Source organism: Bactrocera dorsalis, chromosome 2, assembly GCF_023373825.1.
Source record: "Bactrocera dorsalis isolate Fly_Bdor chromosome 2, ASM2337382v1, whole genome shotgun sequence".
NCBI lineage: Eukaryota > Metazoa > Arthropoda > Insecta > Diptera > Tephritidae > Bactrocera > Bactrocera dorsalis.
Window position 1 is genome coordinate 78,144,667 of NC_064304.1, and position 23,661 is coordinate 78,168,327.

The 23,661-nt window shown below is 33.5% G+C and overlaps 2 protein-coding genes across 5 annotated transcripts in view; one reads left to right on the plus strand and one right to left on the minus strand.

Moving 5' to 3' along the window:
- LOC125776686 (uncharacterized) overlaps positions 1-23,661 on the minus strand; it is a 167,837-nt gene that overhangs the window by 138,409 nt on the left and 5,767 nt on the right. The gene's annotated exons all lie outside the window — the stretch shown is intronic.
- On the plus strand, positions 1,816-23,003 carry LOC105227815 (epidermal growth factor receptor kinase substrate 8). Of its 4 annotated transcripts, none has more exons than XM_049449968.1 (7): positions 1,816-1,975; positions 4,451-4,867; positions 4,940-5,848; positions 5,913-6,069; positions 6,192-6,431; positions 18,502-18,842; positions 18,909-19,200. In XM_049449968.1, the coding sequence occupies exons 2-7, from the start codon at positions 4,454-4,456 to the stop codon at positions 19,002-19,004; spliced, it is 2,157 nt and encodes a 718-aa protein (XP_049305925.1). In that variant the 5' UTR covers positions 1,816-1,975; positions 4,451-4,453; the 3' UTR covers positions 19,005-19,200. The 4 variants fall into 4 exon arrangements, with proteins under 4 accessions (XP_049305925.1, XP_049305926.1, XP_011205650.3 ...); XM_011207348.4 differs by lacking the exon at positions 1,816-1,975 and adding an exon at positions 2,551-2,816; XM_029551958.2 differs by lacking the exon at positions 1,816-1,975 and adding an exon at positions 4,281-4,300.

The following is a 23,661-nucleotide window of genomic DNA, read 5'->3' on the forward strand; positions in this document are numbered from 1 at the left end:
TTTACATATTTAATTTTTAAAGAAAAAGAATGAGGGTAAATCACTCCATCCGCTCACCTGTTTACACCTGGTTGACACGCATCCTTGCCTAAAAAAAGGTAGTCAAACATTGTATGGCATTTTCTATATACTTTTTTTCTTTGATTGAGACTAAATTTATAAAGGAAAAGAGTGAGGGTAAACAAGAAGAAAAATTAAATAATTTAATTTTTAATTAAAAATAGTCTTGCTTAGATATAGACTGTCAATCATTTCTCATTTGATTAATCAATAAGTTTTCTTATAAAAAAAAATTATTTTATCAAGGAAAAGAATGAGGGGTGTTGTTCTTAAGCCGGATCTTAGATTAATAATTACACTCCTCGTATTTAAATATTTTGCAGTTTTTTAATAGTTCATTTAGGATCTTTTGGATGCTTAGATAGAAAGGCTGCTTCAAAACGAGATTTATACTGAGCACCCAAGTTTCTTATTTCACGGACCGACGTGGTACATGTGTTAATTTGCAAAAGGAAACAGTAATTTCAATAACAGTGGTTTGCAGTGGACCTGGTTTTTGCATTTAGCATCCGTCAGAGTCATCACAATTACATCCTAAACCAATAACTATGTTTACATAGCATTAAGTTGTGTATATTTCTGAATATATCGCGATACTAATGATGTTGTTGCTTATACACATAATTAATTTATATACATATGTATATACAAGTATGTCGCAACCCTTAATGTGAGTATAATTTATGAGAATCATAATTGAATGCTTGGTTAATACATCCAAATGAGGTTTTTAAAAAATAGTTTGTTATCTAGAAAAAAGCAACGAATATTATTTTACTCTGCAGGTTTATTGATAAGATAGGCAACGGTGAGTGTAGTGGAATTTGATCGGCTACTAACATATACATATGTATATATGTGTGTGTGGCAAATAGTAGGTTGAGGTTGTTCGCGGCTGCAGTTTGAAAATATATAAATCCATTGATTTAAATTGGATTAGAATTTCGGTAAAATTAACAAATTTGTTTAATTTCAGTTATTAAATGTAAAATTTTATTTAACACTTATCTGAATAACATTTCTTCTCTATAATGGGATCTAATTAGCCAGTAAATGATTTTAGACAAATTCAGAACTCAGATAGTCAATATTCTTTTTCAGACGCTATAAGAAATATATTCGTACATATATCGCTCATTTGCTGCAAGACCGGCATAATTCAAAAAACGTGATTTTGGAGTTAATGCTGCAGAATTGTTCGTTATATCATACTTCATGTTGAGTCAAAAATTCATATGAATACCTCTTATATGCTCCGCTTGAGAAGAGGTGTAAGGTTGGAGTCACCGTGTAAGGTTGTAGTAAGTTGAAAACTTTAAACGCGTTTTCTGGCGAATCGATTTTTTTGACTTATGCCGGTCTTGCAGCAAATCAGCGATATGTTGTTTGCATGAGTTTGCAATTCAATGTGCAGACCTCAGAACACAGTAAATACGCTATTGTTCAGTATAAAGCTAATGTAGAGTTGCATTTGTCGTTAAAAACGTGGATAATCGGGCGATGTAATATGTCAATTTTAACCATCGTTTAGGTAAATTTACATACTCATGTTACGCACGTATACCATAAGTGAAAATCGACAAAAATAATAAAAATACCCAAACGAAAAAGCAATCTGGGGTCACAATTATATTGCATACATGTGTAAGTACGTACATACGGAAGTATGTGTGTTGTGTATTCGCGCACAGGTGACTGGAACGATAATGAAAAATGATAGTCGAATCGAACTGACAATGATAAGAATTCTCTTAGTCACAATTTTCATTGTTTCTAAAGTTTTGGATTTTCAAAACTGGATTCTACAAACAGTTGTGCCCTCGATTCCATAAAGTTATAACAAATATAATAGATAGATTACCTGCATTCGTAGAAGTTTTTCATACCTGAAAAGTGAATTGACACTAAAAATTAGGTAAATTACCGTTACGTTAATATGTGAAGAAAGTGGTTATACTGTTAACATCAACGCGAAAAATAATTAATTTAAGAAATAAATTAAAATGGTGACATATAATATTTATGAAAGAGTAAATTAAAACCATTACTTCATTATAAAGCATTTTTATTGGGCCTCTGTAGATAAGACAACGAATGTTATGCCAATGACCCAGTAAATAGTGTAAATATATTCTTACATTAAGATTCATGAGTAAGAATTGTTGAACAGTTGTATCTAATCAGAAAAGTACCACACTTCCCATATACATATATATATATATACTACTGTGATCAAATTGAAAGGTTAATTTTGTTCATTTCGTCTCCTTCCTTTACTTCCTCCCGCTGCAATACACTTATGCCAACGATTTTTCCAGTTATCATAGCACTTGGAAAAATCCTCCGTCGTGAGTCTTCTTCGATTCAGCTTTTATATCCTCAATTGAGTCAAACGGTGTCCTCGGATTGGTCATGTGAATTTGCTGAATAGCCAGAAGTTACTCGAAGGTAAATCAGGCGAATGCGGTGGTTGCGGCACGATATTAGTTAAAAATGTGGCGAAATGAAGCGCGTATATCAAATGCTAATGAATATTTTGACGTGAAATTTAGCGTAGATGTTACTAACAGTACTACCTACTTACAGACAACCCGATTCGAAAAACACACTAAGTATAAATAAAAATTCACCTTTAAATTTGATCACAGTAGTGCACGTACTACAAAAAACAATTAACTTAATATATGCGTAAATCAAATGCAGTGTACTTAATAATTTACCTTCTTCAGAACGATAAATTATGTATATGCCAAAAAGTAAGTGCTCTGAATAGTTGATTAAAATTGTGCACATATATATTATTCTATATATAAAATGTTGATATGTAAATTGGGTTTAGTTAAATAATCTATGTAATTCTTTAATTAAAAGGTTCGCAAAAAAATCAAATATTAAAAGAAATTTATTATTAAAATCTCATATATAAGTTAGACCCGGTCCTGTCAGGGTTTCACAAAAAATTTATTTTAGTAAAATATTTCACAAATGGCATCTTGGTTCCGACAAATTTTGAGAGTTTTTACTTTAGTTGAATATTACACAATTACGTATATTTCTATATATGTATACGTGTATATGTTTGAAATTAAATTTACTTATTTTTTAGAATTTAAGTTCAGTTGAGTATAGGTTCTTCAATAAATAACAACCTGGGTAACTTAGAAAAGTTTCATAGTATTGAGTCAAACCTTAGAAAGTCAGAAAATATGAAGATGACAGAATATACGTATTTGCTATTGAAATTTTTAGTTCGAAAAACAAATTACTTAAATTTTTAAATTATTTTAAATAAAAATATATATTTATTGGAAGGAAGTCCCCCAATGTGAATAAAGGAATTATATTAATCTATTTTTCGACCACTGGCAATGCTGTAAACTTTTAAAACAGATGTTAAAATTTACTGAATAAGTGCGTGTATTCTTTATAATGGATCGAATAAATTGCATATTCCAATAAATATGATATTCAACTTTTATTTCGTTATTGTATTCAATTCTGTCTTTCTAATTTCAAAATATGATTCTTTGCATACATATATAATAGTTCCGGACATACCTTCCTGTACTGATCATGCCCTCAATATTTCTTCAACTTGAAACATTTAATTGTTATATCATGTTTTAACTAAAGATGTTTTACTGTGATGGCTTAACGGCGTAGTGAAGTATTTGTATATATGTACATATAAAATATTTGCCGAACTTTTGAAGTTCGAGTTTAATACCAAAGATTTTCGCAGTGGTTCATAACCCTTTTGCTATAAACTGCCTATGTTTGTACGTATTTATAAAAGTAAACAGTGGCATTTGGCGTTTTTAGAAGTAAAATTCGTAAAAAATTTTGTGCATCCTTGCCTCTTAATAAGGTATCATATCATAATGCACTAATCCACTTTTTGATATGCGCAACCCCATATCCGCAATAAATGGATTTCCAAGTTTTTGTTGACTTTTTCATTATATTAAATTTAACGCATTTGGTAGAGTTTATACCCCATTTTAGTTAATAAGGTTTTTTTTTATAGAAAAACCTCGGAGACGAAGTAAAATCCATATCCGGTTTCGCCGAATGATGAATGTTGAATTCTTACGTGTTTTATACTGTCGAGAAATAATAAACATTTAGATAAACTAAGTACACATGTTCCTTGGCACCCACACGCCCACAAAATGCCATTAAGCGAAAACTAATAAAGTTGTAGCACTTTCTAATCTACAAATACATATGGTTAAAAATGGTAAATTAGTATAAGGCCAAATGTTCAATTACTCTTGATCTTAACCATTTTTTTCTTTAAATTATGTTCAACGTGTACTGCGTAATTTACTAAGAAAAAATCATACTTAGATATTAATTACAAAAATATTTTTACATAACTATATTTAAGGCTATGATGGTGCAGAATAATTACGGTGGCAAGTCCAGTAATAATGAACATCAACAGGACCTGTCCAATGTTGAAATAGGTAATGTCGACGACAAACCCACTTACGCTTTGGAACATTTAGCCACTTTCAAAGTAAAGTATGAATCCGAGATACGTAATCCAAAAGAAAAGCTAAAGATTCTAATGAAGTTGGATGAGTCAGGAGCCATTTGGTCTCAGAAAATGTATATGTCCTTTAGTGGACAATGGCTGGTAATGTTGGACTCTGAAATGAAGGAAATTGAAAATTTCCCAGGTTCTCTGATAAAAGAACCAATGGCGTTCATCAGTGAAGACCCATTAGAGATTTACAATAATATTCTCGTATTTACAGTACCAGGCGTATCTTTGGGAACGACAGAAATGCACTTTTTTCAGGTAATATTTCACCTCGGTTTTAAAATTTTAACTTAATAATCTTATTCGAAATGAGTGTATTTATGAACACAGGTAACGAATGTATCATCAAAACATTTGGTTGAAGACTTAAAGCAATTGAGCACTGGCAAAACGGTGACGATTGATCGAAATTTGACACCTATCAAAGTATTTAAAGCCGAAAAACCCTCCCATAATGCTCGCGATCAATATGGTATTGCTACAGCTGCTGCAAAAATGGCTACACAAAAGAATGCTCATGATGCTGAGCAAAGCTTGCGTGACATTCAGGTCTTAAATCATTGTTTCGAAGACATCGAAAGATTTGTAGCACGTCTGCAATATGCTGCAGAGGCACTGCGCGAATTAGAATTACGTCATAATGATCACAACCCACATGGAGAGGGACTGCTAATATTACGGTCACGCCCACCCATTGAAAGCGAGTTTTATGATATTTTTGCAAAAGTCAAAATGGCCATAAATTATGTTGTTAAGCTAAATCATAATTTCTCTAACGGAACGGAACCGATTTCTGATTTATTCATTTCATTGCGTACCATTGTGAATGTTTGTAATGATGTACATGTTAATGCTAATATACCAGAGAATGTTGTAAACCCTCTGCTGCGACGTGACACCATACAATTTTTATCTAGTTGTTTAAATGCATCGGACACTGATTTCTGGAGATATTTAGGAAAAAACTGGACTACAGCAAAGGAATATCATAAAGATCATAAAGGATCGTACCATCCGATATTCTACGATGATTGGTCACCGGATTGGATAGTTGACGAAGAAGTTACATATATAACACCGCCAAAATCTAATTCGCCGGTAACTCCACGGATTTTAGCAAGTAATGCCGTTTGGCTGTCACGTTTGCAATCAAGAAACGTGAAAATTGCAGAAGTGGTGTATAATAGCAAAGCAAATAACGATAAAGAGTTGAATGCTTCAATTGGAGAATATCTTGAGGTAAATGTATATTTCTTGTTTATAAAAATACCTACCCCTAAGTTTCAAATAAAATTATTGTTAGGTTATAGATGATACACGTAACTGGTGGAAAGTCAGAAATTCAGTGGGCAACGTCGGTTATGTTCCACATACAGTCCTTAAACCACATAACTTTGAAGGGCATTCCAATTACTCAATGAAGGATGCAGACTCTATTGCCTCATCTTTGCACGAAGCAGGTATGCATGATTTTATTGTTTTAAAAAATATAATACTTGTATATGTTTATATTAACACCATGTCAAAAACATATGTTAATATAAGAATAAAATTACAAGGACTTTTCTTTATTCTTTTACAGAGGCAATCAATGTGAACCAAAGCAATGCGAGCAGCATATATCGAAATACACTCACTCCTTTTGTTGATGGAGCAGAGCGCGAATCGATGACTTCTAATAATATAGCAAAATCTATGCCACGATCCTACAGCATGCCGAATGTTCCGATTCCACCCCCTATGCCTCCTCCAACAGATAGTGAGACACCGACACCAAGTGGTACTCTCAAGCGTAATATGGCCGCTGCTGGCAGTTTAGCAGGTATTTACGAAAATTACTTACGCGGCAATATTGCTTTGTTTATTGCTAAGCCTGAATTAAAAGAAGTAAGGATGGGCTAAGTTCGGGTGCAACCGAACATTTTATACTATTACAACTTATAAGAATTAAAGCCAGGGAAATGCTCTATAGTGTAAAACCTCAACCTGAGGATCGAAATCCAAAGAATTTCATATATAAATTTATTATATATAACTCTCATTCTATTAACATGTCACATACATAGGATGTTCGAAACCCCTGATATTAGTTATATGCGGGTAAGTCGAGTTTTCGCTCAAATTTATCTATTTAGGCACAAAGATACACTGTTATGAGTAAAACACGCTACTCACATATTGGCTGATATACTTGTATGTATGCGGTATAAAGTATGAAGGTATATGAGGGCCAAAGGAAGTATTCAACCCATTTTTACCATACAGACATACCATTATCAGAGAAGTACTATCTAATATAAAAACCAAAAAGTTGCGCCAAAAAGTGGTCCAATGCCAGTCATCGAATTTCCTTAAATATTCCAGAGTTTGCCGTAAACTGTTCGATGTGGGTTTCTATTAAATTATTATTTATTTTAATTGATAGAAATGCGAAGTCGTAGTGATCTGGGGTTCCTGCAACCCATTTCCAAATTGTACCTACATATTTCGTTAAGACCACATTTTACCTTATTTCTTTTTAACTGTGATGAAAAATACTATATTAGGTTTAGTTCTAATATCGTTTCTAGGTAGTCTGCATGAGGATATGAATGTTTAAGTTTTTCTTGTTGAAAGCGTAATTTTTCTTCGTGCCATAATATGATGTAATGAGTTAAATTTGTTATGTGGAATATATCTCCAAGAGTTTCGTATATTAGGACTTTTTCGTATTGTACTAGAATGTATTCACCATTTGTGTAATCAATGATGTCAGCCATTGTCCATGTGAAAAGTGTTATTGTGGTCATTTTTTAAATCTAAAAATAAAAGCTAGGTTTTAATATTGTCTTTGTGGGCAAATCTGCTCCTATTACTAATTTTATTTTATTACCAAAATGTTTTTTAACTATTTGTTAAATCGGGATTTAATCTTATTACGTTCACCTATTACTTTTTCGTAATTTACGTTTCCTGGTATTGTTTTTTAACTTTTGTACTTGAAATTGAGCATATTAGACTAAACTTGTTTAAGATTTAATAAATTTACCATATTCCATGACTAACTTTATTATAAAATACATCTACTGGTTTGAAATTTGTGACTGAATGTATAGTCAAATTATTCTGTTGTGCAGCTTATTGTTTCCAGGTCACTTATTATTGAATGTTCTTCTTCTTTTGTACATCGAGCTATCTCGATTAGGGTTCGTTTGTTGAACTATGTCTTAGGTAAGAGTAAAATATTTTGATTTTGAGTTTTTGCATAATAGATTTAAATTAAGGGGTAGAAAAATTTGGTTCGTTGTTAAACTTTTATTGTTTACATCAGGAAAGGGTTTGCTCTAAATTTGTTCATCAATGTTAGTTTTATTATCAGTTGATTTCAGAACAATTAATTTCAAGAAGGCATCGATACAAGTAATAAATTCTGGGCATTACAAATATATGTATATGTAAATGTTGTGCCCCTTCTTTTTGTGGTATTGGGGCTTTTCCGATTGGAATTAATTTCGGGTGAAGTTCATATTTGCTTTTATTAAAACTAAAACAAGTTTCTTCATTTCAAGCCAGTAATATAATTTTTGTATTTGCTTACTATTTTTATTGTAATTACGATGTGCCCTATTTTGTGTTTGTAATGATTAAATATTGGTATTTTTTATTTGTAACGTCCATCACAAATAATTTGGTATAAAAGACTTTGTTTTGAAAGGTTTCTTTAAGGGGTCATTGTATTTCCTGTACAAATTGGGTTGAAGGAAATCTTTTAATATAGTTATTAAATTTGATAAAGTATCATAATTAATTTAAATGACGAGTTTTTGCAAGGTTTCTTAGTTGTTCATGAATAGTGAATTTATTTTTATAAAGCAAGATTTGTTGTTTAAATTGGTTCAGGGGTTTCGCAGTTTCTGATATTAAACAATTATCACAACTTTCAGCAGAATGCATCGTCTCTAGGTCTGATGAATCGTCAATTGAATTGTTTAATAGTTGCCCTGATAAGGCATCTGCTACTATGTTCATTTTTCGGGCTTGTAAAATATTTTTGGTGCAAATTATTCGATTATAGCATGCCATCTTTCCATTTTTACATTGGAACTTATTGGTGACATAGCAAAAGATAGTTTTACACGCCATAAATGTAGTTGCGGAAACTTTTTAATGCCCATAAAATGGCGTGAAGTTCATATAGCAGAACTTGGTTCAGTTTTATTAAGTGTTTTAGAAATAGGTTTATCATTTTGTGATATTGCTATATTTGTTTTGTGAAATCTGGTCGAATACCTCAGTTTTGTTTATAAGCAACTGTTCTTAGCTTTACTGAAATTTCATCTTTCCCTAAGTTTATTTCAATGTTCTTTGACATGTGGAGTGAAACATGGCTATTTTCGCCAGATAATAATGTTGTTGAGGGTTTTACAATTGCTACATAATCTTAAATAAATTTTCGATAGATGTCGTATTGTTTTTGGATTTGGAAATTCAAAAATTGTTTACATTGTTTTGGGATCAGTTTTTATTATATTTTTTGCCACATTGTAAACTTAAAACTTTTTTCTTAAGAAAATTTTTTACTCATATTTCCATATCGGCATTTTTTTAAATGTAAATAACTTTTTTATACTCTTGCAACCTGTTGCTACAGAGTAGTATAGTCTTGTTAACCTAACGGTTGTATGTATCACCTAAAACTGAGCGAGATAGATAGAGGGATATATACAAGTATATAAATGATCAGGGTGACGAAAAAAGTTGAAATCCGGTTGACTGTCTGTCCGTCGAACCCGCTCACTTCCCATATAACAGTAATGTTAAAAACTACTAAAAGCGCTATAAATCAATAATTAAATATACCGGAGACATTAAATTTCATCTCCTAGATTGTATGAAAGGACTTTATGAGAGCCGGCGTGAAAATTGGACGATGGGCGTGGAACCGACCACTTTTTGGTGAAATCACATATCCGAGATCCAAGCAAACCGATTTCGACAAAATGTGTTATGTAGCATTCTTCTCATATTCCTATCTCCATGTGCGAAAATGAGCTAAATCAGACTTTAATCACGCCTACTTCCCATATAACACAATTTTAAATTCCACTTGATTCTTTCACTTCCTAGTACACAAATCAAGAAGTAATTAATATAACGAGATACAATTTTGCACTAATAATTTCTTTATAGTATGCCACCTTATGACCAAAAATGAAAAATGGGTTGAATCGGGTCAATACTTCCCTGAGCCCCCATATACCTAATAAAAGGATTCGAACTTTCGAGTGATTTATGCTGGATATATTGGCCGATATTTGAGTTATCTCAATGAAAATTTCAAAACATGTTTTACGCATAAAATATATACAACTAGGCGAAAACTATGTGAGGTGAGGTGAGGTTATAGAAATCCAGGGAGCATTTTTTAGTATATGGCATGATAATAGTTAATAGATAAAATCGGGTCGATACTACTCCAACTCCCATATACTACAAATAATGATTTTCGTTTCTCTGACAAATCTTATGCCGAATTTGTCGGTCAGTGTATAAGTCATATGGAGTATGTACAGGCCCGTAGCCAGCTTTTCATTTCGGAGGGGGCTGAAGTAAAAACATATATAAACTTTGAATTTTCTGTTTATTAAAAAAAACAATATATATTCATATACATATTACTTAAATTATTTGGTAGTTGTAACTTAAATAAGTAATATTTTTCTTTTCTTCTTGTTTGCCATATCATTAATTACTTCATCTGGATCTATTTTAATATCCCAGTGCACTGCAATAACAGCAAGTGCACTCAGCCGCTCATTGCCCATCACACTGCGTGGTAAAGTTTTTATTCTTTTTAAGGTTGAAGAAGTTCTTTCGAAGGAAGCGGTCGTCACTAGAAGAGTTGGTAAAATTGTAAGCAGGTAGTGAATATTTTTAAAATACGTTGCATCGCAATGTTGCAGTAATTTCAACACTTCTATGGTTGGATCTATTGTTGATAAGCTGGCACACCACAATCGATACTCTGATTTTAATGCTGTCATTGATATTTGCACCTCGAAGTAAATAGTTAAATTTTTTAATTCTTCGGCATTATCAATATCAAACCTAGGAGTAGAATTTGAAATGACGAGAGTATATCCACATTCACTAATAAACGTTCTGTCATGTTTTAAATCAGAGCATCAACGCATGGAATAAATATTGTAACTCTGAAGTGGCTTTCAGGGGTTGTGCAAGGTGGATTAGCACTAGTAGTTTGACGCGAAGTCACTCTAGGCACTACAAGATCTATGTCATAAAGATCTTTAGACATTTGTGATGCTGTTTGGAAAATATCGTCAGCTTCAGCCCTCTAGCCCCCCCCCTGGCTACGTGCCTGAGTATACATATGTATGTATAACAAGTAAGGAAGGGCTAAGTTCGGGTGTCACCGAACATTTTATACTCTCGCTTGATAAAGTGGTAATCGAGATTTAAGTATCCGTCATTTACATATTTTTTTATTTTGCTGTAAAATTAATTAGAATTAAATTCTGAGAGATTTACCGATATTTTCGGTGAAAAATTAGGTTAGGTTAGGCACTGAGTTCTTCGTGTTCGATATCAGGGACCTTGAAAAGTTATAGTCCGATCACGGCAATTTTTCCACAAGGGATACCTCAGCTCAAATACCGTATTTGTGTAAAGTTTTATTCCGCTATCATCATTGGTTCCTAATATATATATTATACAGAGAAGGCATCAGATGGAATTCAAATAGTGTTATATTGGAAGAAGGCGTGGTTGTGAACCGATTTCACCCATATTTCGTACATGTCATCAGGATGTTAAGAAAATATTATATACCGAAATTCATTGAAATCGGTCGATTAGTTCCTGAGATATGGTTTTTGGTCCATAAGTGGGCGACGCCACGCCCATTTTCAATTTTTAAAAAAAGCCTGTGTTTCTGACGTTTTTTGTTAGTCGGTTAACGCACTTTTAGTGATTTTCAACATAACCTTTGTATGGGAGGTGGGCGTGGTTATTATCCGATTTCTTCCATTTTTGAACTGTATGTGGAAATGGCGGAAGGAAACGACTCTATAGAGTTTGGTTCACATAGCTATAGTAGTTTCCGAGGTATGTACAAAAAACTTAGTAGGGGGCGGGGCCACGCCCACTTTTCCAAAAACATTACGTCCAAATATGCTCCTCCCTAATGTGATCCTTTGTGCCAAATTTCATTTTAATATCTTTATTTACGGACAGACGGACGGACAGACGGACGGACGGACAGACAGACATCCGGATTTCAACTCTACTCGTCACCCTGATCACTTTGGTATATATAACCCTATATCTGACTCTTTTAGTTTTAGGACTTACAAACAACCGTTATGTGAACAAAACTATAATACTCTCTTTAGCAACTTTGTTGCGAGAGTATAAAAATGATTAGACTCCAATCTTCTGGTTGGCGTTTTAAATCTTAAGGCATTTCCCTGGCGTCAATTGTTGCAAGCTGCATGAGTATAAAATTTTCGGTCACACCCGAACTTAGCCCATTCTTCCTTGTTTAATTTAATTTTACGCTCATCTAAACTTTCTGAAAATACTAAAAATACTATGCCCATATAGATATGGCCAAATTTTCCAATACAGCCCCTTAAAATGTTGTCCATTGCTCGTTGAAATATTCCAGGAGCATTTTTCAAACCAAACGGCATTCTTAAAAATTCATATTTCTAATTGTTTGCTCATAATGCCGTTTTTTCAACATATTAATTTTTCATTAAGATTTGATGGAAGCACGATTCTAAGTCGAGTGTTGAAAAATAACTTGACTTCCCTTAATTTGATAAAATTATATTAAAATGTGGTAATGAGTACTATCCGCAATAGTGGTTTTATTTTTTTTTTTTAATCGACAACCATTCTATGTTTACGTGTGCCATCATCATTAATTCCTTACTTAAATCCAGTTAGGTGAATTGTACGAACTTTTGCTTGTTCTGACAATTCCATTATCCAAAAGTTTTTCGATTTCTTCACTAAGGAAATTGTTTTTAGTCAATGGGTATGGATATTGTTTACTCCAAACAGGTGAGTCTGTTGTTATACGAATTTCAGCTCTTAAATCTGTTCGAAATGGTAAAATGATATTTATTTTTGAATGAATATTATTAAATTAAAAAAATATTAAATTGTTTTATATATTACTTTATTCAACTTCCTTTCGTTTTCATTTCCTTTTTTATTTCCATTACCTTTTTGTAAATGAATATCATATTCAGTAGTATGGCCTCTCATTGAATAAATGCACAATTCATATGCAGGTTTTTTAAACTCTTCTAAATTTAATGGAAAATATTTTTCTAAAATAATATTGCCGGTAATATTTTCGGCTGGCACTGTAGAACGTTTTTGTTCCACAATTTAAAATTTTCGTTATTTTTGATATTGCAGTTAATTTAGGCGGCTAGCGCTATAGATATTTTTTATTCTTCAATTTTAATTTGATTTTTATTTTTAATATTTCTGGTACATGTTTTCTTCGGCTGACGCTTTCGGATTTTTTTGTTAAAGTATATTCCTCTACATTTTTAGTTTTTCATTAAAATTAATAAAATAAAAATATATGTCTTTTTTTATGGATTAATAGTCCATTTTCGAAGTAAACTTTTGCAACATACTAAGATATCTGGTTGTAGATTCTCTATTTTATAGAAGCATTCTTTAATATTGAGTATTTCTGCCTGTTATTAATGAGTTATGGAAGTGAATCCTTTAAAAGTTTCTATTATTGAAGTTATTCTTCTTATACGAGTTCGGAAAAGGTTGCGTTAAATGCATATTGCGCAACCATGTCTGCGAAGATGTTCGAGTAGCAAGGGAAGCGGTGACAATCGGCGATCGTTTGTTAGTTTCCTTCGGCACAGCTCGGATTTTCTACCAGCAACACAATGTTGCCATGCTTATGCTATTGTTGTTTTTGTAGAACAATGTTTCAATTTTTGGTTGGTGACATATTCACATGTGTGCGCATAAATATGTTTGTATGCTTGTGCATTATTGAAGTTATACCTCTTTTTCTTTCGTTTGTGTTTCTTTTCTGCGAATTCTCAACTATTTTGTGTGACTTTTGGTTGAAAAACTCTGCGTTTGTCGTCGAAAAGTTAAGGCTATACTTCACAGGGTCATTTCTGTAGTCAGTCTTGTGGGTTGACAAGTCGCAAGGAGGAACTTCCAATGAAATTGTTTACTATTATGAAAAGGTTCAAACTCAACAGTTAGTTTATGTCACACTGTCAAGAGCTGTTGCCATTAATGGAGTTTAAATTATCCCAGTGAACAAACAGAAAAAAATTCAACATGTCATTGGAAGCAATGACAGGTCATGTCGCGCTTTGCGAGATGAAATGATAAAATTACGTCAAAATCCTATTATCACCTTAAAAAAAGAATTATTCGAGTTTCTTAGCACAAGAAAATGTTTATCAATAATATCATTCAATTGTCAAAGTCTTCGTGCTCATGTTGATGATTTCTCAGATAGAGTGTTTAAACAGTCAAACATCTTGATATTATCAGAAACATTTATGAACGACAATTGTGACGATATCAACATCAACAAGAAATGGCGATTTGTGTGCGGTAGAATGCAAAATGAACCCTAGCGATAACCATAATAGTAAAAAATTGAATTTAATTGTCATTTATATATCACCAAATTCATCGATGAGAGATGTAAAATTGTTCATCGGTAAAGCTTTATTACCGTTGTCAACTGCAGCTTTTACAGATATTATCGGAGAACCAGTAGAGTATAGCGAACAACCGGTACTCCTTGCGGGAAATTTCAATGTTAATTTCTCATTGCCAGAAGCTGAACCATTACTTGCATTCCTCAGAGAGAAATTTTCATTAGAAATAATCAATGGAAGAAATGATCCTACGACAAAAGGAGGTACGACTAGTGATGCGGTATTCGCGAGAAATATAGATAAACTAGATGTAAGACATTTCATATCGTATTTTAGTTATCATAATCCAATTGTAAATATTATAGATATCAATCCGTCAGAACCCAGAAATGATAATTGAATTAGACTTTGCTTTATGAAATGTGCATAATAAATTTATAAAATGTGAATTTAAGAAAGTGTTGGTCACTCCACCATATTTTTATCCTTTCCCTCTAGCTAGTTTTCTTTCATACAAAATGATATGCATTTCTTGGAATATCACTAAGAAGTATAACTTCTTCCGCGCGGAGGGACTCCACGCACCTTTTTTTTATTTGTTGTTAACTCCTTTCGATTCTCTATTATATTTGATTTTCAGTAACAGTTAGTTGCACCGATGTCTAACATTTGAATCTTGTATGGTGATGTAGGGAAGATTGGGCCTTCGTAAAAAAATCACATTTATTATTAGGTTATTATTACTAAAATTATGTCCATTCTCTTATTGATAAGAAAAAGGACCAATCTATTCGTCCATAGGATCGGGCCTATTAAAGTTCATTGAAATTTGTGTTGGGGTTTGTTGTGATTGAATCGAGGATACGTCATTTGCGTCTTAAAGAAAGTCCAGGAAAATATTTACGGCTCCTCGTATATATTATAAAACTCATGGTGTTGTTTGTGACTTCTCGCCAACTAACTAGAAGGGATTTTATTATCTCTCGGTAGCGAATTCAGTAATCCCATTTGTTTGTGTTAAATTATTTAAAGTTTGTTTGAGAGAATTTATTTCTTCTTTCAAATTAGCTTTATTCAGCTATAAGCCAAGCTATCAAATCTTCACTAGTTTAGTTTCTTACTGCCATTTTATTGAATTGTTTGCTTTAACTGTACAGGGTTTCAAAAATAATTTTGTTTTATATATTTTTAATAGTGTTATGTATATATTTTGTTTAATTATAAAATAGACCTATTCAAAACGAAAATTTAACATTTGAAATTTTTAAATAATGCATATAATATTTTTTTTTAATTTTCAATACATATATATAAAATATATATAATATTTAATATCTTAATATATAAAAATCACGTGTCACATTGTTTGTTTGCGATGGACTCTTAAACTACTGAACCGATTTTAATGAAATTTTTAACACTGTGTGCAGTTTGGTCCAACTTGAAAGATAGGATAGTTTATAACTCTCCTTATAGTCGCATTATTTATTTATTGCAAATTATTTGTTTATTATTAGCAAAGAGCTATCCACCAGTTGGTGGCGCTAAGAGCGGTATTGAGTGCGGTATGTTACAGTAGATGGCGCTACAAACATTAAAAACATTAAATGAAAATGCGTTGTTTGAAGTTTATATTATTTGTGGTAAAGTTATACGAGTCTATGACTTCCAAAAAAAAATAAAAATTGGGCGGGGCGAAGTTCGCCGGGTCAGCTAGTTTATCTATATATTTTACCTTATACCTTTGTGGTTTTTAACCTTTTCGCACTGGTTTCTACCTTTTTCGTACGTCGTTCGGTTGTGCCGGAAATCTGCCTGCAATGTTAGAAGTTTTATTTCTGCTATTATTACTAAGTGGTAAAATAAGTTGTGACTTGTTTTGAAAATTCTTTCAACAGAGAAGTAGTTTCCTTTTTTACTTTGTAGAATTTTACAAGTTTTTTTACAGTTACACTTCTTCTGCACTTGTTGACACTTTGTGTACTACTCTGAGCAAAAAATAGTAAGACTTTGATTGTAATTTTAAATTTTTTAATTTAGTGTTGAATATCTAAGCCGTCCCCATTAATATTATTCCTCTTGGCCCCAATACACTTGTGCCAACGTCTTTTCCAATCCTCGATGTTAAAGTCAATTTTCAGAATGTTCAAGTCAATTTTCGGAATCTCCTTCAAAATGCTTAGCGATCACCGTTCAATGTAGTCAATTGAAAGTCACACGGAGCTAAATCAGGCGAATACGCTAGTTGCGACCCGATGTCATTGTAGGTTTATACAATGCCCGATATTGATTGAAAATTTGACGAAAAACTCACGAAGAATCCATTCAGTATGCGACGACGTAAAACCAAGAACTCTCGGCTCATAATTCCGACCTTGAAAAATGACGCATAACACTTAAATAGCATTCCTTGGTGGCAGTCCGGCCGGTTGGAAGGAATATGGAATGCACCACACCTCGATAATGGAAGAAAACTGTCAACATAACTTGATCTGCTTTGACTTGATCGTCTGTTTTTGGGTCATAAGCGTAGATCCAAGACTAATCGCCGAATGCCAATCTTTCAAAATGATTTTCACTGATCCTTCCAATATTCCAACGATGCCAGTAAGATCTCTGACTGTTAATCGTGGATTCTCAAGCACCAATTCTCATTATTTTATGTGTTGATCATCAGTTGATATTGATGGACGTCCTGGATGTGGTTCGTCGTCACCGCGTTCTCGACCCTCTTTGAATAATTTGATAACACTTGTTCGCAACAAGCAATTATCATCGAAGGCCTTTACCAACATTCTGAACGTTGCGGCTCCAGAAATTTGATTACGCACATAAAATTTAATGGAACTTCTTTGTTGAATAATTTCTCTCATCGTGAAAGTCGCTGAATGCACATTGTGTACTTCAGAAAGACAGGTGTGTACTAATAACTAATGATTATTATGCCTGACATTTGGCAGAGATGTCACTGACAGTCATACCAACCTAGAAATAAAATATTTCGACGAATGGGTTTTCGTGCGAAATTTAAATTATTTAAGTCGAAATATTTTTTGCCTACAGTACTATATTGCCGTTTATTTAAGTAAAAGAACTGTCACTTTGTAAATCACGAGGATGAGGAAGCATCAAATGCTTTTTTATATAATACTAAAGTGCGCTTATTCGCAACTTAAATAAATATCAAGTCTTATTCAGCCGCGGATAAAGCGCATTGTGTCGTCTGCAGATGCAGTTAATTGTTTACATTTGCCGTTAGCCAGCTGTGTCAAAGCTCGGGTTAACTTACTCACCAAATTTTCTAACTTCCGATTGGTTTGTTGCCGTACATTTAGATCAATCAATAAAATGACTTATTAAAATATTGCAAATAGTGCACTTTATAATTTAATGCCGAAAATATTCGATTTATTCCAGTTTCCATATACCACTCATTTTGTTTTGGTTATCCTAATACATAGACTTTATACTAAATATATCAGGGCATCGCAACCAAAATAGTCATTTCAGAAATTCCAGCTAAGTTTAAACCAACTATGTTGGTCAATATGTGGGATGTTTTATTGAAATTAAGTGCAGAAGTTTTCTTAAACAAAAATTTATAGCTTGTATAAACAGAAATGAGCTAAACTTGATATCATATTATACCACATATTTATGTATGTAGTTTATTAGAGTGATACTTGTATAACGTTTCGAACACGGCGAAAAATGTAGAAACAAACAAAGTTACTCCTTTATAAGATACCAAATTTGTTTGTATTCTTTCTGTCTTCCGGAATAACGCATGTTGAATTGTTGAACAACATTTTTTTTATATAAAGTTTCGCAAAATCCGCCTTTGAGCTTTGCTTGTTTTAATATTAAGATTTACAAATATCTGAACAGCGGGTGGTGCAGAACTTATGTTATCAAGAATATTCTAAAGTTAGAGTACGTTCAAACAGTTCTGTTTTTACTTTTCCTTCATATAAATTGACTCCTGACTGACTGACTTTTAATTTAATTTTTTCGCTTCATTTAATTTTTCATATTCTTAATACTTACATAAGTAACACTAAACCTATCTTATACGTTCTGTTATAAATTTTAACTGAAAATAGCTTTGATAGCGATGTATTTACTTATAGGTTTACTCAATAATAATTTAAATATACACTACACAATGTCTAAGTTCTAAGTGCTCTGCGAATATTAATATTTGATTTTTACTATTTACGAAAGCTATGAGAGCTCGCAATGACACTGAGGCCAATGACGAGTTATTTTTGCTGCAAGGCTCAATTAATGAGGAATTGAGAACTACACTATATCAGCGAGAGCGACGCAAGGATCTAGAAATTTTAACAACGCCTAATATATACATAAACCAGTATTCGTCACCCAAGGAAGTAGAGGAATGGCTGCGTGCTAAAGGTTTCCCAAATAGCATTTTGTCCAAGTTGTGCAAATTAAATGGGGAGGAACTATTTGCATTATCACCGCATGTTATCGAGGGATATTTCGGCCAAAAAGAGAGTAGACGTTTAATTTCTCAAATAGTACTACAGAAGAACATCTGTGAAGTGAGTCAGACAAATCAATTTCTTGTTTATATGATTGTCAATGTCCATATATATTCTTTTTTATAGTATAAAACTGTTCGTTCTTCCGAGCTATCGGCGAAATTGGCGAAAGCCCGTCAAAAAGCGGACCAACAACGCAACGATCCAAATGAAGTATTCTAATTAGATGGAAATTTGTGGTTTCTTTTGCATAGTACAATAAATCCCAATTTTCTCTTCATCTCTTTTGGTATTAACAAAAAATTTTATCAAAATCACAGACTAAAATACGACACTGATACAATGTAATCATTCACACAGTTCTATAATATATGTATAGTATGTATATATAAATATATACACTGTTTCGTAAATATAATGTTTCATAGTTATTTATGTTAATACGGACTTTAAGCCGGCCATAAATGTGTTATAATATATATACATACATATATGTACATATGCTTGCAAAGGATTCTCTTTTCAGCTCATAATGGCCAATGTCCATCTTGGTCTTGCATAACTGCCATTAGAGAAGTAAGTTTTCACTTGAACATCCGCTTTTATTCCACCTCGGTGTGTTATTATTACGTTTGTACCTATTTTGCTCAGGACCATAGCAACCTCTAAACGTAAATCAACTGATGACAACCGATTGCCCTCCGCAACTCTTTTGTATAAGAGACAAGAATTAGACATTGCAAAATCTAATGGAAGTAAAACACCCGAACTAGCTATTTTCTACTTCTCAACCATATTTTATAGCGGCCCATGATATTATGAATGAGCGTCACCCATATGTGGATTATACCCGCTCACTACGTATGGCCTTTCAACGGTAATATATTTCCTGTTGGCTTTGTCATACCGTTCTTGGGATTTGGTGGAATTAGCAAAACTCTCTCAGAAAAGACGGTACAATTACGAGGAAAAAGATGAGCCAATTCAGGATGCCAAGCCAAGTTCTTAAACTAATTCTGTTCTTGCCATTATTGATATTGTATTGTCTTCCATGGATAAAAGATACGATCAGTTAAAACAAGTTATTAAAACTTTTGAATTTTTATTTAATATTGATCAGCTACCAACTTTTACACAGACAGCCATTTTTGATCATTGTAACTCTCGGAGAATTAACGATATAGACTTAAGCCACGAAGTCGAATCTATTGATAGAAAAATTGTTCAGGAAACTACATTACTTGACATTTTGAATTATATTTGTTCAAAAGAGTTAATAGGTATCGCTGTAAATACATATATTCACGGCAATACGGGTATTGCTAAAACTTCCTTTGTTCGGAGCTGGTAAAGAGCGCAGCTTCTCTAAACTTATCAAAACCTTAGGCGATTATAGCCGAGTTGGCGCCAATTGGAAATTTCAAGCGAAGCCAGATCCTTCTCCACCTAGTCTTTCCAACCAAGTGGAGGCCTTCCCATGGCGGGTATTGCGTGGAATACTAGCAAAGCGAAGAAGTGTTTTCATACATACGTACGACATGATCTAGCCAACGCAGCCGTTGTCTTTTAATTCGCTGAACTATATCAATGTCGTCCTATACCTCATACAGCTCATCGTTCCATCGAATATGATATTTGCCGTAGCCAACGCGCAAAGGACCATAAATCTTCCGCAGAACCTTTCTCTCGAAAACTCGTAACATCGACTCATCAGTTGTTGTCATCGTCCATGCCTTTGCACCATATAGCAGGACAGGAATAATGAGTGACTTATAGAGTTTGGTTTTTGTTCATCGAGAGAGTTGTCAATTGCCTACTTAGTCCAATATATCACCTGTTGGCAAGAGATATTCTGCGTTGGATTTCGAGGCTGACGTTGTTGTTGGTGTTAGTGCTGGTTCCAATATAGACGAAATTATTTACAACTTCGAAGTTATGACTGTCAACAGTGACGTGGGAGCCTAATCACGGGTGCGACGACGGTTTGGTTGATGACAGGAGATATTGAAGAAGCCGCACGATAGGGAGTCGCCTTGTCTGAAATCTCGTTTAGTATCGAACGGCTCGGAGAGGTCCTTCCCGGTCCCGATGGAGCTTTTGGTATTTTGGTCAGTTTACACAACCGTATTAGTTTTGTGGGGATACATCGCGGCATAAAGGCAGCTCCTTTTCGTGCTGTCAAAAGCAGCTTTGAAATCGACGAAGAAGTGATGCGTGTCGGTTCTCTTTTCCAAGATTTGTCGCATGATGAATATTATTGATTTTCCAGGTCAAAAGCGACACTGATAAGTTCTATTCAGTTTGTTGACGGTGAATTTTAATCTTTCACACAATACGCTCCATAGAACCTTATACGCGATGTTGAGGAGGCTTATACCACGGTAGTTGACGCAGATTGTGAGGTCACCCTTTTTGCGGATTGGGCAGAGCACACTTAAATTCCAATTGTTGGGAATGCTTTCGTTCGATAATAATCTACAAATCCTTATCAGTTCTTTGCCGCAGTATTTGAATAGCTCGGCCGGCAATCCATCGGCCCTCGCCGCTTTGTTATTCTTCAGACGGGTAATTGATATTCGAACTTCTTCATGGTTGGGCAATGTAACGTCTGCTCCACCGTCACCGCTTGGGAAATCGGGATTGCCTTCTCCTGGAGTTATACTTCCACTGCCATTCAGCAAGCCGGGGAAGTATTTCCTCCATAATTTTAGTATGCTTTGGGCATCGATTACTAGATCATCTCTGTGGGTTCTACAAGAATGTGTTCCGGTCTTGTGTTGTTTACAGTAACTTGAAATATTCGGCCAAAAAATGGTCGATTACAATTTACAATTATTATTCTTTTACCTTCTTGTAAGGGACATCATAGATTTTGTTTACTCAATAGCTATGTGATATTGGTAGTGTTAACTCCCCAACCTCTAAATCGAAGCATCTCGTTTTCGATTACAAATTTTCGAGATGATTAATTTTAAATGTCAATTTTTTTCATTTCTTCTCTTTTTTGCTTTTTAATTTCAATTTTTATTTTAAAATATATAATTAAATTGTTAGTAAAAAACCAATTGTGCGTATAAACAATAGTGTATTAAGGGGGAGTCTGCTTTAGAGGCTTCAAAAAATCGAATTTGTTTTTTTGCTTAAGTCTCTTTAAAAACAATCTAAGTATATGTCCCCAAAGTTATAGATGGGAATTCGAAATATTTTCGAAGCTAGAAGGGAAATAGTGACCGAGCGTCTAGCAGTATACAAGAATTAGCGCGTTTAGTTGTAAATTTTCAATAAATCGATCCCATATTGCAGATATCATGGCAAATTTATTGGTTTGTAAACGCCAATTTCTTTCGCTTTTCTTATCAAGTCGTATAAACTTCACAATTTCAGTAAAGTCGTTTCGACTCATTGTTTTCGAAATCAAACGGGCCCCCAATTTTTGTTCTACAAATATGAGATATCCAATTTTTTTGCCTCATATGCGCCACGAGCAAACAACAAAGCAATGAATTCATCTACTTTTCTTGCATTTAGTTCCCACTTAGTTCCTAACACCATTAAGGTAGTAGTCTGGTAACTTGGGTTCAAAAAATCGAAATTTTTTTTGCTTAAGGGGGTATTCTACTCTAGAGTTTTGAATAATTCGTTTTTTTTATATATTTAAAGTTTAGACCCTTAAGAACATATCCTCCAAAAGATTTTTAAAAATTAAAGTTATTTTGAGAGCTACAGTTACTTTAGTGACGCAGAACCTAGTCCGGTAGGTAGGTAGACTCACTTTTTTAAACGCGTTTTTCTCGAAACTACTTTTTTCCACACGGTACCGGCATTATCTCAAGTTCTATACAACCAATTTACTTGAAATTTTGTGTGAACCTTCTTTATATAATCCTACAAGCATCGTGTCAAAATTTTTGTTTTTAATATTAAAAAAAAGCGTAAACAATTATTTTTATTTTCAGGCAGTCCCCATTTTTCAGAAAAAAAATTTTTCGTGTTCCCTGAGGTAGGGACTATAATAGCATCCTTACTGATTAAGAATTTCTTTTGATTTTTTTTTGCAGACCACCAGGAGAGTTAGGATCGATGTCACCAGGATGCGCCATTTTTTTACACCTGGGGGAGACCCCCTCTAATTATTTTACTTTTTAATATTTTTATGTACATTTTTTTCTGTATTCTTAAGATATCAATAAAAAACACCATAAAAAATGGATAGTAAAAATATTTTTGGTTTTTTTTTTTAATAAAATTCAAAAAACTGCCCAAAATTTGAATTCTAGAATACCCCCTTAATTTGAAATTGCAATGTCTTGAGAATATACTGTGAAAATTTCAGGCAGAAATTCGAAATATTTCGGGAGTGATAACGAGTTTCCTAGAGCGCCTCGGAGTCCTCTCTCTCGGAGTTTTTGAACTTTAAACGCGGTTTTTTCAAAACATTGTTTTTCTGGTCGGCCCGGATCCTAACTTTTTTTCTACTGAACCGATTGGTTTCAAATTTTAACAGGCTGTTCTTTACACTTACGAGGTTTGACAATTAAGTAATTAGACTGATTTTATTGCCGCGCATGTGGTAAACCTGTGACCTTGAAATTATCTTTTTCTTTTTCCGGCATCCCTCCACTTTCTATTGATATATGTACCATTGCTCTATCTTATGTAGTTCGCCTGCTGCGTCAAGTTGAGTAGAAGTGTTTTTGTAGTGGTCGTCACGAAAATGGAAAAACGAAATCAAGAGCAACGCGTAGCGATAAAACTTTGCGCCAGATTGGGCGACAAAGAATTCGTTCCACCCGGGAAAACTGTGAATCAAGTCTACTATTGCCAAGTACTCGCAAGATTGCGAAAACGAGTCAGCAGGGTGCGCCAGGCATCGCTCGTA

What these genes read in the sequence shown, in the direction of transcription:
- LOC105227815 (XM_011207348.4), top strand. Translation starts at nt 2,745, where the DNA reads ATGCGTAAATCAAATGCAGTGTACTTAATAATTTACCTTCTTCAGAAC. An exon ending in CAATTGGAGAATATCTTGAG is followed by an intron (nt 5,849 to 5,912) that starts GTAAATGTATAT and finishes AATTATTGTTAG; the next exon opens with GTTATAGATGATACACGTAA. An exon ending in CTCATCTTTGCACGAAGCAG is followed by an intron (nt 6,070 to 6,191) that starts GTATGCATGATT and finishes ATTCTTTTACAG; the next exon opens with AGGCAATCAATGTGAACCAA.